Raw genomic sequence first — 13,843 nt, forward strand, 5'->3', positions numbered from 1 at the left:
CCTCTGATCCAGGAGGGTCAATATATGACTACCGTGGACTTAAAGGATGCGTATCTACACATCCCTATTCACAGAGATCATCATCAATTCCTCAGATTTGCTTTTCTAAACAGGCATTACCAGTTTGTAGCTCTTCCCTTCGGGTTGGCCACGGCTCCAAGAATTTTCACAAAGGTGCTAGGGTCCCTTCTGGCGGTTCTACGACCTCGGGGCATAGCAGTGGCGCTTTATCTAAACAACATCTTAATTCAGGCGTCGACTTTTCATCTAGCCAAGTCTCACACGGACATTGTGTTGGCTTTTCTGAGATCTCACGGATGGAAGGTGAACATAAAAAAGAGTTCTCTCTTCCCTCTTACAAGAGTTTCCTTTCTATTGACTCTGATAGATTCTGTAGAAATGAAAATATTTCTGACGGAGGTCAGAAAATCAAAACTCTTAACCACTTGCCGAACTCTTCATTCCATTCCTCGGCCATCAGTGGCTCAGTGTATGGAGGTAATCGGTCTCATGGTAGCGGCAATGGACATAGTTCCTTTTGCCCGCCTACACCTCAGACCACTGCAACTGTGCATGCTCAAACAGTGGAATGGGGATTATGCAGATTTATCTCCTCAACTGCATCTGGACCAGGAGACCAGAGATTCTCTTCTCTGGTGGTTGTCTCAGGACCACCTGTCTCAGGGAATGTACTTCCACAGGCCAGAGGGGCTCATTGTAATGACAGATGCCAGCCTGCTAGGCTGGGGTGCAGTCTGGAACTCCCTGAAAGCACAGGGCTTATGGTCTTGGGAGGAATCTCTTCTTCCGATAAACATTCTAGAACTGAGAGGGATATTCAATGCGCTTCAGGCATGGCCTCAGCTTGCTGCAGCCAAATTCATCAGGTTTCAGTCGGACAACATCACGACTGTAGCTTATATCAATCATCAAGGAGGAACAAGGAGTTCTCTAGCGATGATGGAGGTAACCAAAATAATCCGATGGGCAGAGGATCACTCTTGCCATCTCTCAGCAATCCACATCCCATTAGTAGAGAACTGGGAGGCGGATTTTCTAAGTCGTCAGACTTTTCATCCGGGGGAGTGGGAACTCCATCCGGAGGTATTTGCTCAGCTTATTCAGCTATGGGGCACACCAGAATTGGATCTGATGGCGTCTCGTCAGAATGCCAAACTTCCTTGTTACGGGTCCAGGTCCCGGGATCCCAAGGCGGTACTGATAGATGCTCTAGCAGTGCCTTGGTCCTTCAATCTGGCCTACGTATTTCCACCGTTTCCTCTCCTCCCACGTCTGGTTGCCAGAATCAAGCAGGAGAGAGCTTTGGTGATTCTGATAGCACCTGCGTGGCCATGCAGGACTTGGTATGCAGACCTAGTGGGCATGTCCTCGGTTCCACCGTGGACCCTGCCAATGAGGCGGGACCTTCTAATCCAAGGTCTGTTCACGCATCCAAATCTAGTTTCTCTGCGTCTGACTGCTTGGAGATTGAACGCCTGATTCTATCAAAGCATGGGTTCTCTGAGTCGGTCATTGATACCCTGATTCAGGCTAGAAAACCTTTCACCAGGAAGATCTATCATAAGATTTGGCGCAAATATCTTTATTGGTGTGAATCCAAAGGTTACTCGTGGAGTAAGATTAGGATTCCTAGAATATTGTCTTTTCTCCAAGAAGGTTTGGAGAAGGGATTATCAGATAGTTCTCTAAAAGGGCAAATATCTGCTTTGTCTATTCTAATACACAAACGTCTGGCAGATGTCCCAGACATTCAAGCATTTAGTCAGGCTTTGGTCAGAATTAAGCCTGTATTTAAGCCTGTTGCTCCGCCTTGGAGCCTAAACTTAGTCCTTAGAGTTCTTCAAGGGGTTCCATTTGAACCTATGCATTCCATAGATATTAAGCTTCTATCTTGGAAAGTTTTGTTTTTAGTTGCTATCTCTTCGGCTCGAAGAGTTTCTGAGCTATCTGCTTTATAGTGTGATTCCCCTTATCTTATTTTCCATGCAGATAAGGTCGTTTTGCGTTCCAAACCTGGGTTTCTTCCTAAGGTTGTTTCTAATAAGAATATCAATCAAGAGATTGTTGTTCCTTCACTGTGTCCTAATCCTTCATCAAAGAAGGAACGTCTGTTGCACAATCTTGATGTGGTTCGTGCTTTAAAGTTCTACTTACAAGCAACCAAAGATTTCCGTCAAACATCTTCATTGTTTGTTGTTTATTCTGGTAAGCTGAGAGGTCAAAAGGCTATGGCTACCTCCTTTTGGCTGAAAAGCATCATCCGTTTGGCCTATGAGACTGCTGGACAGCAGCCTCCTGAAATAATTTCTGCTCATTCTACTAGAGCTGTGGCTTCCACATGGGCTTTTCTGACACAACTGTTGTAGTCACTCCTAAGAAGTCTAGTAAGCTGAACAAGTATTTCGACGTACCTTCGGCAGTGGAGGTATTTCCTGTTCCAGGCCATGCTTTAGAGATTATTGCACGGGAGTGAGAGAAGCCTGGGATTCCTTTTTCCCCTTCTCCAATTTTTAAGAAGATGTTTCTAATAGCTGAATCTATTAGGGAGTCTTGGCAGACAGTTCTCAAGGTGGAAGGAGGGGTTTCCACTTTGGCTAAGAGAACTACTATTTCCATACAGGATAGCTGTTCCTTTAAGGATCCTATAGATAAGAAATTAGAAGCGTTGCTTAAGAGGATGTATGTTCACCAGGAGTTGCAATCACAGCCTGCGGTGTGTATTGCTACTGTACTAGCGCAGCAGCATATTGGTTTGATGCGTTGTCTGATGCTATTCAGACAGATACGCCTCTTGAAGAGATTAATGACAGGATCAGGGCTCTAAAGTTGGCTAACTCCTTTATCACGGATGTTTCTTTGCAGGTCATCAAGTTGGGAGCAAAGATTTCTGGCTTTGCTGTTCTGGCTCGCAGGGCCTTATGGTTGAAGTCCTGATCTGCAGATGTGTCCTCCAAGTCTAAGCTTTTGTCGATCCCTTACAAGGGTAAGACCTTGTTTGAGCCAGGTTTAGCTGAGATTATTTCATATATAACGGGAGGCAAAGGACATTCTCTCCCTCAGGATAACAGAAATCAGATGAAGGGTCATTAGAGTAATTTTCCTTCCTTTCGAAATTTTTCAGGTAAGCCTTCCTCCTCCTCTTCCAAGCAGGAACAGTCCATGAGAGCGTAAACAAGTTCCTCAGTTCTGGACAAACACCCCGGGGAAACCGGGTGGGAGGCGCCGCCTGTGAGTTTGCTGCCGCAACAGGCCTCAGGTGTCCTTTTCCGTCTCTGGGTTCATAAATACAACAATCTTTATATACTTTGTGTTGCTGACCTTGTAAGATCACGAAACCAGTTGTGAAATCACTTAAAGTTGTAGATATAGAGCAATTACCGGCAGAATATAAACTCCTCACCCGGAGCTCTGGAAAGATGCGAACGCTCGGAGTCGCTACTTGGACACGCCCCCAGGGCATGTCATTTTAATCAACTTTCCAATTTACTTTTATCATCAATTTTGTTTTGTTCTCTTGGTATTCTTAGTTTAAAGCTAAACCTAGGAGGTTCATATGCTAATTTCTTAGACCTTGAAGGTTGCCTCTAATCTAAATGCATTTTGATAGTTTTTCACCACTAGAGGGCATTAGTTTACATGTTTCATATAGATAACATTGAGCTCATGCACGTGAATTTACCATGGAGACAGCTCTGATTGGCTAAAATGCAAGTCTGACAAAAGAACTAAAATAAGGGGGCAGTCTGCTGAGGCTTAGATACAAGGTAATTACAGAGGTAAAACGTGTATAATTATAACTGTGTTGGTTATGCAAAACTGTGGAATTGGTAATTAAGGGATTATCTATCTTTTAAAACAACAATTCTGACTATCCCTTTAATTACATATAGTTCTGAGAGGGTTCATGGATGGGAGTGGAGGTAAATGAGTAGCCTTGAGAGATTTCATAAGATATATGTATAGTCCGGAGTGTGTTCATCAGTAAGTGGTGAGGTATAGGGGTAGTCATGAAAGGAGACATGTATGGGAAACAGGGTGGATTTGATTTCAATCACTGGTCAGTAAGAGCAATTTAAATCAATTTAAATCATGGTTTTAATTTTTAGAATAATAACTTGTACTGATTTAGTTAAATATAACATTAGATAAGCATAGATAGATCATTGAAATGATCTATCTATGAAACTTAGTATGGGTTGATTCTGTGTACATAGATTTGCAGGGGAAGCAGTAGCATTAAAGGGACAGTAAAAGTCAAAATTAAACTTTTTATCCACCCTGATGGGATGTAAAGACAGTAGAGAAACTGTGAAAGAGGAAGGTGGAAAGCAGATGTGGAGGCAGGATTAGCAAATCAAAATGTGCTAACCATGAAAACTAATGCATTCTGTTTTACCAGGAAATCATGGTGTATCTGGCCATGTACATGAGGACGCAGCCAATACTCTTTGCTGAGATGTTCCGACTTCGCATCGGGCTCATTATCCAGGTTATGGCCACAGAGCTTTCCCAGTCACTGCGTTGCTCTGGTAAGGCTCTAAACTCGGCACAGTACGCAGTCTTTACTAACCCCACTTAGTTCAAGGTTTGAATGACTTGCCAAATAGGAGTAGAGAGTTTCCTCCTTTATCTGTTTTATCTTTAAGACCCTTTTGATGTTTAGCCAGCCTTCCACACTGCATTACTATTGGTAGAAAACCCTTTATCCAAACTACTTTTGACCGGGAAATGTTTTGATTTTGGAATAGTTTGGATTTTGGAATATTTGTATCTGTAAAATGGGACAGTTTGGAGAGGGGTATCAAGTGTAAACAACAACATCTTATGCCATTTAGATAATATTTACATGTTTACATGTCATAATACAGCTTATACACGTAACTTAAAGGTAGTTATATATAATTTGTATTACTTTTGTATACATAGTATGCTATGAAAGTTAGTACAGTACTATAATAAGAAAAAATAAAAGTACTTTTAAATAAGTATAGACTAGCCTTTGCATTTTACAAGACAAAAAAACAAACCAAAGGCAATGAGAAGATTGTAACTTACAGGCAGGGAAAATAGTATTGTGTGTGTGTGTATATATATATATATATATATATATATATATATATATATATATATATATATATATATGAAAAGGAAATAGTTGAGCGCTAGGAGCGGAAGGATATCAAATGCTATCACACATAATACATCAAAGAATGTTTCGCAATAATAAAAGGTTCAATATATTGATTCAAGAGAGTAGAATAGCTGCTGTTTTATCCCAAGGCTTGGAAAATGGAGTATCCAGCTCCAAAGAGCTTCGCTTAGAAATATGGACAAAAAAAGTGTGTGGGAAAGCGCTGTTAGTGAACTCTTATGTATCAAAAACATTTAATATAGAAATAAACGATTTTAATGTGAGAAAGATAAATACATAGACAAATCTGTAGATACCGCAGGTAACTTGGTTACAAACTAGGACTGTACAATGTGCAATTTAGACACATACAGATACTAGTAATAGTCCGCTTATTACTGTAAAGTAAACCTTTCTATGTGAATGTATACAAAGTGGTCGTTTTATAAATAGTTTGCGAGCAGTCTCTAAAGTGAAAGAGTCCCAGTGTGAAAGAGAAACAAATCTCCGGATGTTTCCAAACAGAGGCAACTAAATAAAGGAGCCGTCCCAAAATTTAGAAAAAGATATCTACTTACCCTTACCTCAATCCATATAAGGTAAGTGTGATCCAAGATAGCCAGGATATACTGCTGCAAACAAAATCCGCCGCCAGATCCCTGACAGACTTGCAGGTTACTGACTTCAATGCTTCTTGAAGTGTGGTGTGGAGTAAGAAACTTCCCTCCAAGCGTAAGCGAAATATATAAGGAAACAAACACAATAATAGTGCAACCCTGTTTGCTTTATTTTCGAGGTAACTAGAAACTACCCACAGTGCCCCAAACAGAGTATGCTTACATCAGGAGCCCTCAAAAATATGAGGTATATAAAAGCAATTGACTGTCCAAACACAGCTTCACAAATAAACCTCCTGTGTACAGCAGCAGGAAGCTATCGTGGTGGGTTTTGGAGAAAATATAGGTCAGTAGGTTTTAATTAATGTTTATTAACTTTAATATGTAAGTTGTTTAGCTTAAAAATTATAACAGAAAGTAATCCTTTAAGTCTTGTAAGTAGATATCTTTTTCTAAATTTTGGGACGGCTCCTTTATTCAGTTGCCTTTGTTTGGAAACATCCAGAGCATTGTTTCTCTTTCACACTGGGACTCTTTCACTTGCCTGTTAATAAAACTACCATTTTGTATACATTCACATAGAAAGGTTTACTTTACAGTGATAAACGGACTATTACTAGTATCTGTATGTGTCTAAATTGCACATGGTCCTAGTCTGTAACAAAGTTACCTGCGGTATATACAGATTTGTCTATGTATTTATCTTTCTCAGATTAAAATCGTTTATTTCTATATTAAATCTTTTTGATTCATAAGAGTTCACTAACAGCACCTTCCCACGCTCTTTTTTTTTTTTTGTCCACATACATATATATATATATATATATATATATATATATATACAAACAAACATACATACATACATACATACAGTATATATATATTTATATAAATAATTATTTTTTTCTTTTAAATATTAATTCAAAAGTTTGGATTTGAGAATAAGTTTTGATTTTGGAATTCCTGATTTGGGGTTTTGTACCTGTAAAACCTAATTTCAAATAAAATGTGTGTAACAAATTAATGATTCTCTCGAGTGTTAATTGCGGGCTGTGCTCATATAAGGAATTGAAAGTAAACTGTTTTCTTTTACAAGATACGACGAGTCCACGGATTTCATCCTTACTTATGGGATATTGCCTCCTGGTCAGGAGGAGGCAAAGAGCACCACAGCAGAGCTGTATAAATAGCTCATCCCTTCCCTCCCACTCCAGTCATTCTCTTTGCCTGTGTTAGAAATAGGAAGAGGTAAAGTGAGGTGATAGTTTAGTTTCTTCAATCAAGAGTTTTTTTTATTTTTAAATGGTGCCAGTGAGTACTGTTTTCTCTTGTTAAGTGTATTCAGTCCACGGGTCATCCATTACTTATGGATATATTCCCTTCCCAACAGGAAGTTGCAAGAGGATCACCCAAAGCAGAGCTGCTATATAGCTCCTCCCCTCACATGTCATATCCAGTCATTCTCTTGCAACCCTCAACATAGATGGAGGTCGTGAGAGGAGAGTGGTGTTTTATACTTAATTATTTCTTCAATCAAAAGTTTGTTATTTTTAAATGGCACCGGAGTGTGCTGTTTTTTTCTCAGGCAGTATTTGGAAGAAGAATCTGCCTGCGTTTTCTATGATCTTAGCAGAAGTAACTAAGATCCACTGGCTGTTCTCGCACATTCTGAGGAGTGGGGTAACTTCAGAAAGGGAATAGCGTGCAGGGTCTCCTGCAAATAAGGTATGTGCAGTAAAATATTTTTCTAAGGAATGGAATTGACTAAGAAAATACTGCTGATACCGATGTAATGTAAGTAAAGCCTTAAATGCAGTGAAAGCGACTGGTATCAGGCTGATTAATGTATATGCAATAAAGTAATTTTCTAAGGAATGGAATTTGACTAAGAAAATGCTGCTAATACTGAAGTAATGTAATAAGCCTTAAATGCAGTAGAAGGACTGGTATCAGGCTTATCAATAGAGATACATACTCTTTAAAAAAAAAAGGATGTTTAAAACGTTTGCTGGCATGTTTAATCGTTTTTGTGAGGTACATTGGTGATAAAACTTATTGGGGCATGAATTTTTCCACATGGCTGACTTATATTTCTGCATAAAAACAGTTAACTGAGGCTTCCCACTGTTGTAATAATGAGTGGGAGGGGCCTATTTTAGCGCTCTTTTGCGCAGTAAAAATTCAGTCTCAGTCTTCCTGCTTCTTCCTGCATGACCCAGGACGTCTCTAGAGAGCTCAAGGGACTTCAAAAGTTATTTTGAGGGAGGTAATCAGTCACAGCAGACCTGTGACAGTGTGTTTGTGTTAAAAAACGTTTTTTTCTCTATTGATTATCCGGTTTGGGTATTAAGGGGTTAATCATCCATTTGCAAGTGGGTGCAATGCTCTGCTAACTTAATACATTTACTGTGAAAATTTGGTTGCTATAACTGATTTGGTTCATTGTTATTTCAACTGTGACAGTTTTTTGTGCTTCTTAAAGGCGCAGTAGCGTTTTCTATATTGCTTGTAAATTTATTTTAAAGTGTTTTCCAAGCTTGCTAGTCTCATTGCTAGTCTGTTTAAACATGTCTGACACAGATTAATCTGTTTGTTCACTATGTTTGAAGGCCAGTGTGGAGCCCCATAGAAATATGTGTACTAAATGTATTGATTTCCCTTTAAATAATAAAGGTCAGTCTTTATCTATAAAAGAATTATCATCAGACGACGAGGGGGAAGTTATGCCGACTAACTCCTCAAGTGTCAGTACCTTCGCCTCCCGCTCAGGGGGCGCGTGCTAATATGGCGCCAAGTACATCAGGGACGCCCATAGCAATTACTTTACAGGACATGGCTACAATCATGAATAATACCCTGTCAGAAGTATTATCTAGATTGCCAGAATTGAGAGGCAAGCGCGATAGCTCTGGGATTAGGAGAGATGCAGAGCGCGCTGGTGCTGTAAGAGCCATGTCTGATACTGCGTCACAGTTTGCAGAACATGAGGACGGAGAGCTTCATTCTGTGGGTGACGGATCTGATCAGGGGAAACCTAATTCAGAGATCTCTAATTTTAAATTTAAGCTTGAGAACCTCCGTGTATTGCTTGGGGAGGTTTTAGCTGCTCTGAATGACTGTAACACAGTGGCAATTCCAGAGAAATTGTGTAGGCTGGATAGATACTATGCGGTACCGGTGTGTACTGACGTTTTTCCTATACCTAAAAGGCTTACAGAAATTATTAGCAAGGAGTGGGATAGACCCGGTGTGCCATTTTCCCCACCTCCTATATTTAGGAAGATGTTTCCAATAGACGCCACTACACGGGACTTATGGCAGACGGTCCCTAAGGTGGAGGGAGCAGTTTCTACTTTAGCTAAGCGTACCACTATCCTGGTGGAGGATAGTTGTGCTTTTTCGGATCCAATGTATAAAAAATTAGAAGGTTACCTTAAGAAAATGTTTGTTCAACAAGGTTTTATTTTGCAGCCCCTTGCATGCATTGCGCCTGTTACTGCTGCTGCGGCATTCTGGTTTGAGTCTCTGGAAGAGGCCATTCACACAGCTCCATTGGATGAAATTATGGACAAGCTTAAATCACTTAAGATAGCTAATGCATTTGTTTCTGATGCCATTGTACATTTGATTAAACTAACGGCTAAGAACTCCGGATTCGCCATCCAGGCGCGGAGAGCGCTATGGCTTAAATCCTGGTCAGCTGACGTGACTTCAAAATCGAACTTACTTAATATTCCTTTCAAGGGGCAGACCTTATTCGGGCCCGGCTTGAAAGAAATTATTGCTGACATTACTGGAGGTAAGGGTCATACCCTTCCTCAAGACAGGGCCAAATCAAAGGCCAAACAGTCTAATTTTCGTGCCTTTCGAAATTTCAAGGCAGGAGCATCATCAACTTCCTCCGCCCCAAAACAGGAAAGAACTGTTGCTCGCTACAGACAGGCCTGGAAAACTAACCAGTCCTGGAACAAGGGCAAGCAGGCCAGAAAACCTACTACTGCCCCCAAGACAGCATGAAGGAACGGCCCCCTATCCGGAAACAGATCTAGTGGGGGGCAGACTTTCTCTCTTCACCCAGGTGTAGGCAAGAGATGTCCAGGATCCCTGGGCGTTGGAGATCATATCTCAGGGATATCTTCTGGACTTCAAAGCTTCTCCTCCTCGAGGGAGATTCCATCTATCAAGGTTATCAGAAAACCAGATAAAGAAAGAGACATTCCTACGCTGTGTACAAGACCTCCTAGTAATGGGGGTAATCCACCCGGTTCCGCGGACGGAACAAGGACAGGGATTTTACTCAAATCTGTTTGTGGTTCCCAAGAAAGAGGGAACATTCAGACCAATCTTGGACCTAAAGATCTTAAACAAATTCCTAAGAGTTCCATCATTCAAAATGGAAACTATTCGAACCATCCTACCCATGATCCAAGAGGGTCAGTACATGACCACAGTGGACTTAAAGGATGCCTACCTTCACATACCGATTCACAAAGATCATTATCGGTACCTGAGATTTGCCTTTCTAGACAGGCATTACCAGTTTGTAGCTCTTCCCTTCGGGTTGGCTACGGCCCCGAGAATCTTTACAAAGGTTCTGGGCTCACTTCTGGCGGTTCTAAGACCGCGAGGCATAGCGGTGGCTCCGTATCTAGACGACATCCTGATACAGGCGTCAAGCTTTCAAATGGCCAAGTCTCATACAGAGATAGTTCTGGCATTTCTGAGGTCGCATGGGTGGAAAGTGAACGTGGAAAAGAGTTCTCTATCACCACTCACAAGAGTCTCCTTCCTAGGGACTCTTATAGATTCTGTAGAGATGAAAATTTACCTGACGGAGTCCAGGTTATCAAAACTTCTAAATGCTTGCCGTGTGCTTCATTCCATTCCACGCCCATCAGTGACTCAGTGCATGGAAGTAATCGGCTTAATGGTAGCTGCAATGGACATAGTGCATCTCAGACCACTGCAATTATGCATGCTAAGTCAGTGGAATGGGGATTACTCAGATTTGTCCCCTCTACTAAATCTGGATCAGGAGACCAGAGATTCTCTTCTCTGGTGGCTTTCTCGGGTCCATCTGTCCAAGGGCATGACCTTTCGCAGGCCAGATTGGACGATTGTAACAACAGGTGCCAGCCTTCTAGGTTGGGGCGCAGTCTGGAACTCCCTGAAGGCTCAGGGATCGTGGACCCAGGAGGAGAAACTCCTCCCAATAAATATTCTGGAGTTAAGAGCAATATTCAATGCTCTTCTAGCTTGGCCTCAGTTAGCAACACTGAGGTTCATCAGATTTCAGTCGGACAACATCACGACTGTGGCTTACATCAACCATCAAGGGGGAACCAGGAGTTCCCTAGCGATGTTAGAAGTCTCAAAGATAATTCGCTGGGCAGAGTCTCACTCTTGCCACCTGTCAGCGATCCACATCCCAGGCGTGGAGAACTGGGAGGCGGGGGAGTGGGAACTTCATCCAGAGGTGTTCGCTCAACTGATTCATCATTGGGGCAAACCAGAACTGGATCTCATGGCGTCTCGCCAGAACGCCAAGCTTCTTCATTACGGATCCAGGTCCAGGGACCCGGGAGCGGCGCTGATAGATGCTCTAGCAGCCCCTTGGGTTTTCAACATGGCTTATGTGTTTCCACCGTTTCCACTGCTGCCTCGACTGATTGCCAAGATCAAACAGGAGAGAGCATCGGTGATTCTGATAGCGCCTGCGTGGCCACGCAGGACCTGGTATGTAGACTTAATGGACATGTCGTCCTGTCCACCATGGTCTCTGCCCCTGAGGCAGGACCTTCTAATACAAGGTCCTTTCAACCATCCAAATCTAATTTCTCTGAGGCTGACTGCATGTAGATTGAACGCTTGATCCTATCAAAGCGTGGCTTCTCAGAGTCAGTTATTGATACCTTAATACAGGCACGGAAGCCTGTTACCAGAAAAATCTACCATAAGATATGGCGTAAATACTTATATTGGTGCGAATCCAAGAGTTACTCATGGAGTAAGTTTAGGATTCCTAGGATATTGTCCTTTCTACAAGAGGGTTTGGAAAAGGGCTTATCTGCTAGTTCGTTAAAGGGACAGATTTCTGCTCTTTCTATTCTTTTGCACAAGCGTCTGGCAGAAGTTCCAGACGTCCAGGCTTTTTGTCAGGCTTTGGCTAGGATTAAGCCTGTGTTTAAGACTGTTGCTCCGCCGTGGAGCTTAAACTTGGTTCTTAAAGTTCTTCAAGGTGTTCCGTTTGAACCCCTTCATTCCATTGATATTAAGCTTTTATCTTGGAAAGTTCTGTTTTTGATGGCTATTTCCTCGGCTCGAAGAGTCTCTGAGTTATCTGCCTTACATTGTGATTCTCCTTATCTGATTTTCCATTCAGACAAGGTAGTTCTGCGTACTAAACCTGGGTTTTTACCTAAGGTAGTTTCTAACAGGAATATCAATCAGGAGATTGTTGTTCCATCCTTATGTCCTAATCCTTCTTCAAAGAAGGAACGACTTTTGCATAATCTGGACGTAGTCCGTGCCCTGAAGTTCTATTTACAGGCAACTAAAGATTTTCGTCAAACTTCTTCCCTGTTTGTCGTTTACTCTGGACAGAGGAGAGGTCAAAAAGCTTCGGCAACCTCTCTCTCCTTTTGGCTTCGTAGCATAATACGTTTAGCCTATGAGACTGCTGGACAGCAGCCCCCTGAAAGAATTACAGCTCATTCCACTAGAGCTGTGGCTTCCACCTGGGCCTTTAAGAATGAGGCCTCTGTTGAACAGATTTGCAAGGCTGCGACTTGGTCTTCGCTTCACACCTTTTCAAAATTTTACAAATTTGACACTTTTGCTTCTTCGGAGGCTGTTTTTGGGAGAAAGGTTCTACAGGCAGTGGTTCCTTCTGTTTAAGTTCCTGCCTTGTCCCTCCCATCATCCGTGTACTTTAGCTTTGGTATTGGTATCCCATAAGTAATGGATTACCCGTGGACTGAATACACTTAACAAGAGAAAACATAATTTATGCTTACCTGATAAATTTATTTCTCTTGTAGTTTATTCAGTCCACGATTCGCCCTGTCTTTTTTAAGGCAGATCTAAATTTTAATTAAAACTCCAGTCACCACTGCACCCTATGGTTTCTCCTTTCTTGTCTTGTTTCGGTCGAATGACTGGATATGACATGTGAGGGGAGAAGCTATATAGCAGCTCTGCTTTGGGTGATCCTCTTGCAACTTCCTGTTGGGAAGGGAATATATCCATAAGTAATGGATGACCCGTGGACTGAATACACTACAAGAGAAATAAATTTATCAGGTAAGCATAAATTATGTTTTCTTACAGGGTGTAGCCAGGACCTGGTCAGCCTCTTGTTAGCAGAGCTACAGGTGGCTTTAAGGCATTGGGAATTGGTGGAATTCATTTCTCACTGTGCCTCCCATACTGTATGCTGCCCTTCTTAATATGGTCTTAGCACTGCTAACTAAGGCCCTTCCTGTCTCCACAGACTGGCAAGAAGATGCAGAAGACTTCTTCATAGCTGTGTGACAGGTGTTTATGAGGGATCCGGTGTGAGTCTTTATTTCGGAGTAGTGGATTGCTCAAATACTAAGCAGTTTTTGTTTTGGTAAGAGACTGCATGTGTTTTTTACTGCTGACATAAAGATGGCTCACGATGTTAGGTGTTAGACGCTAGGAGACGCCCACGAAGGGTGGAGCTTTGTTCCCGCGTTCTAGAAGCCGCGCAGACATACTCTGTATTCCACAGCAAGGGTGAGGTGATCGGAACCTTCTTACTGCTGTGACCGCATGGTTTTAGTTATAGGAGCAAGCGGTCGTAGGCAGTGTTTGCTGGGAATGGAGTGAACATCGAGGGGGCAGGTAGGCGCCTCAGCAGAGCTGTAGAGGCTGCAGAGGCTTGTTTAACGATCCGGTTTTTAAAGGCTAAAATTACTTGATCGTGTTTTTTTGTGTTTTTCTGTTACTTTCAAATGAATTTAAGACCTTCATTTGTCATTTTAATGATCTAGTGTTCAAAATACAGCTGCCCTCCTTACTCTGAGCAAGACCAAGTCTGTTTGTTATTTAT

General features: G+C 41.9%; 1 protein-coding gene across 5 annotated transcripts in view; it reads left to right on the forward strand.

Moving 5' to 3' along the window:
* PHKA1 (phosphorylase kinase regulatory subunit alpha 1) overlaps positions 1-13,843 on the forward strand; it is a 473,866-nt gene that overhangs the window by 329,318 nt on the left and 130,705 nt on the right. For all 5 annotated transcript variants that reach the window (XM_053698997.1, XM_053698999.1, XM_053699000.1 and 2 more), the window contains exon 26: positions 4,421-4,550. In XM_053698997.1, coding sequence (XP_053554972.1) covers positions 4,421-4,550 — 130 coding nt within the window. The remainder of the gene's footprint in view (positions 1-4,420; positions 4,551-13,843) is intronic.

This window comes from Bombina bombina, chromosome 1, assembly GCF_027579735.1.
Source record: "Bombina bombina isolate aBomBom1 chromosome 1, aBomBom1.pri, whole genome shotgun sequence".
Lineage (NCBI taxonomy): Eukaryota > Metazoa > Chordata > Amphibia > Anura > Bombinatoridae > Bombina > Bombina bombina.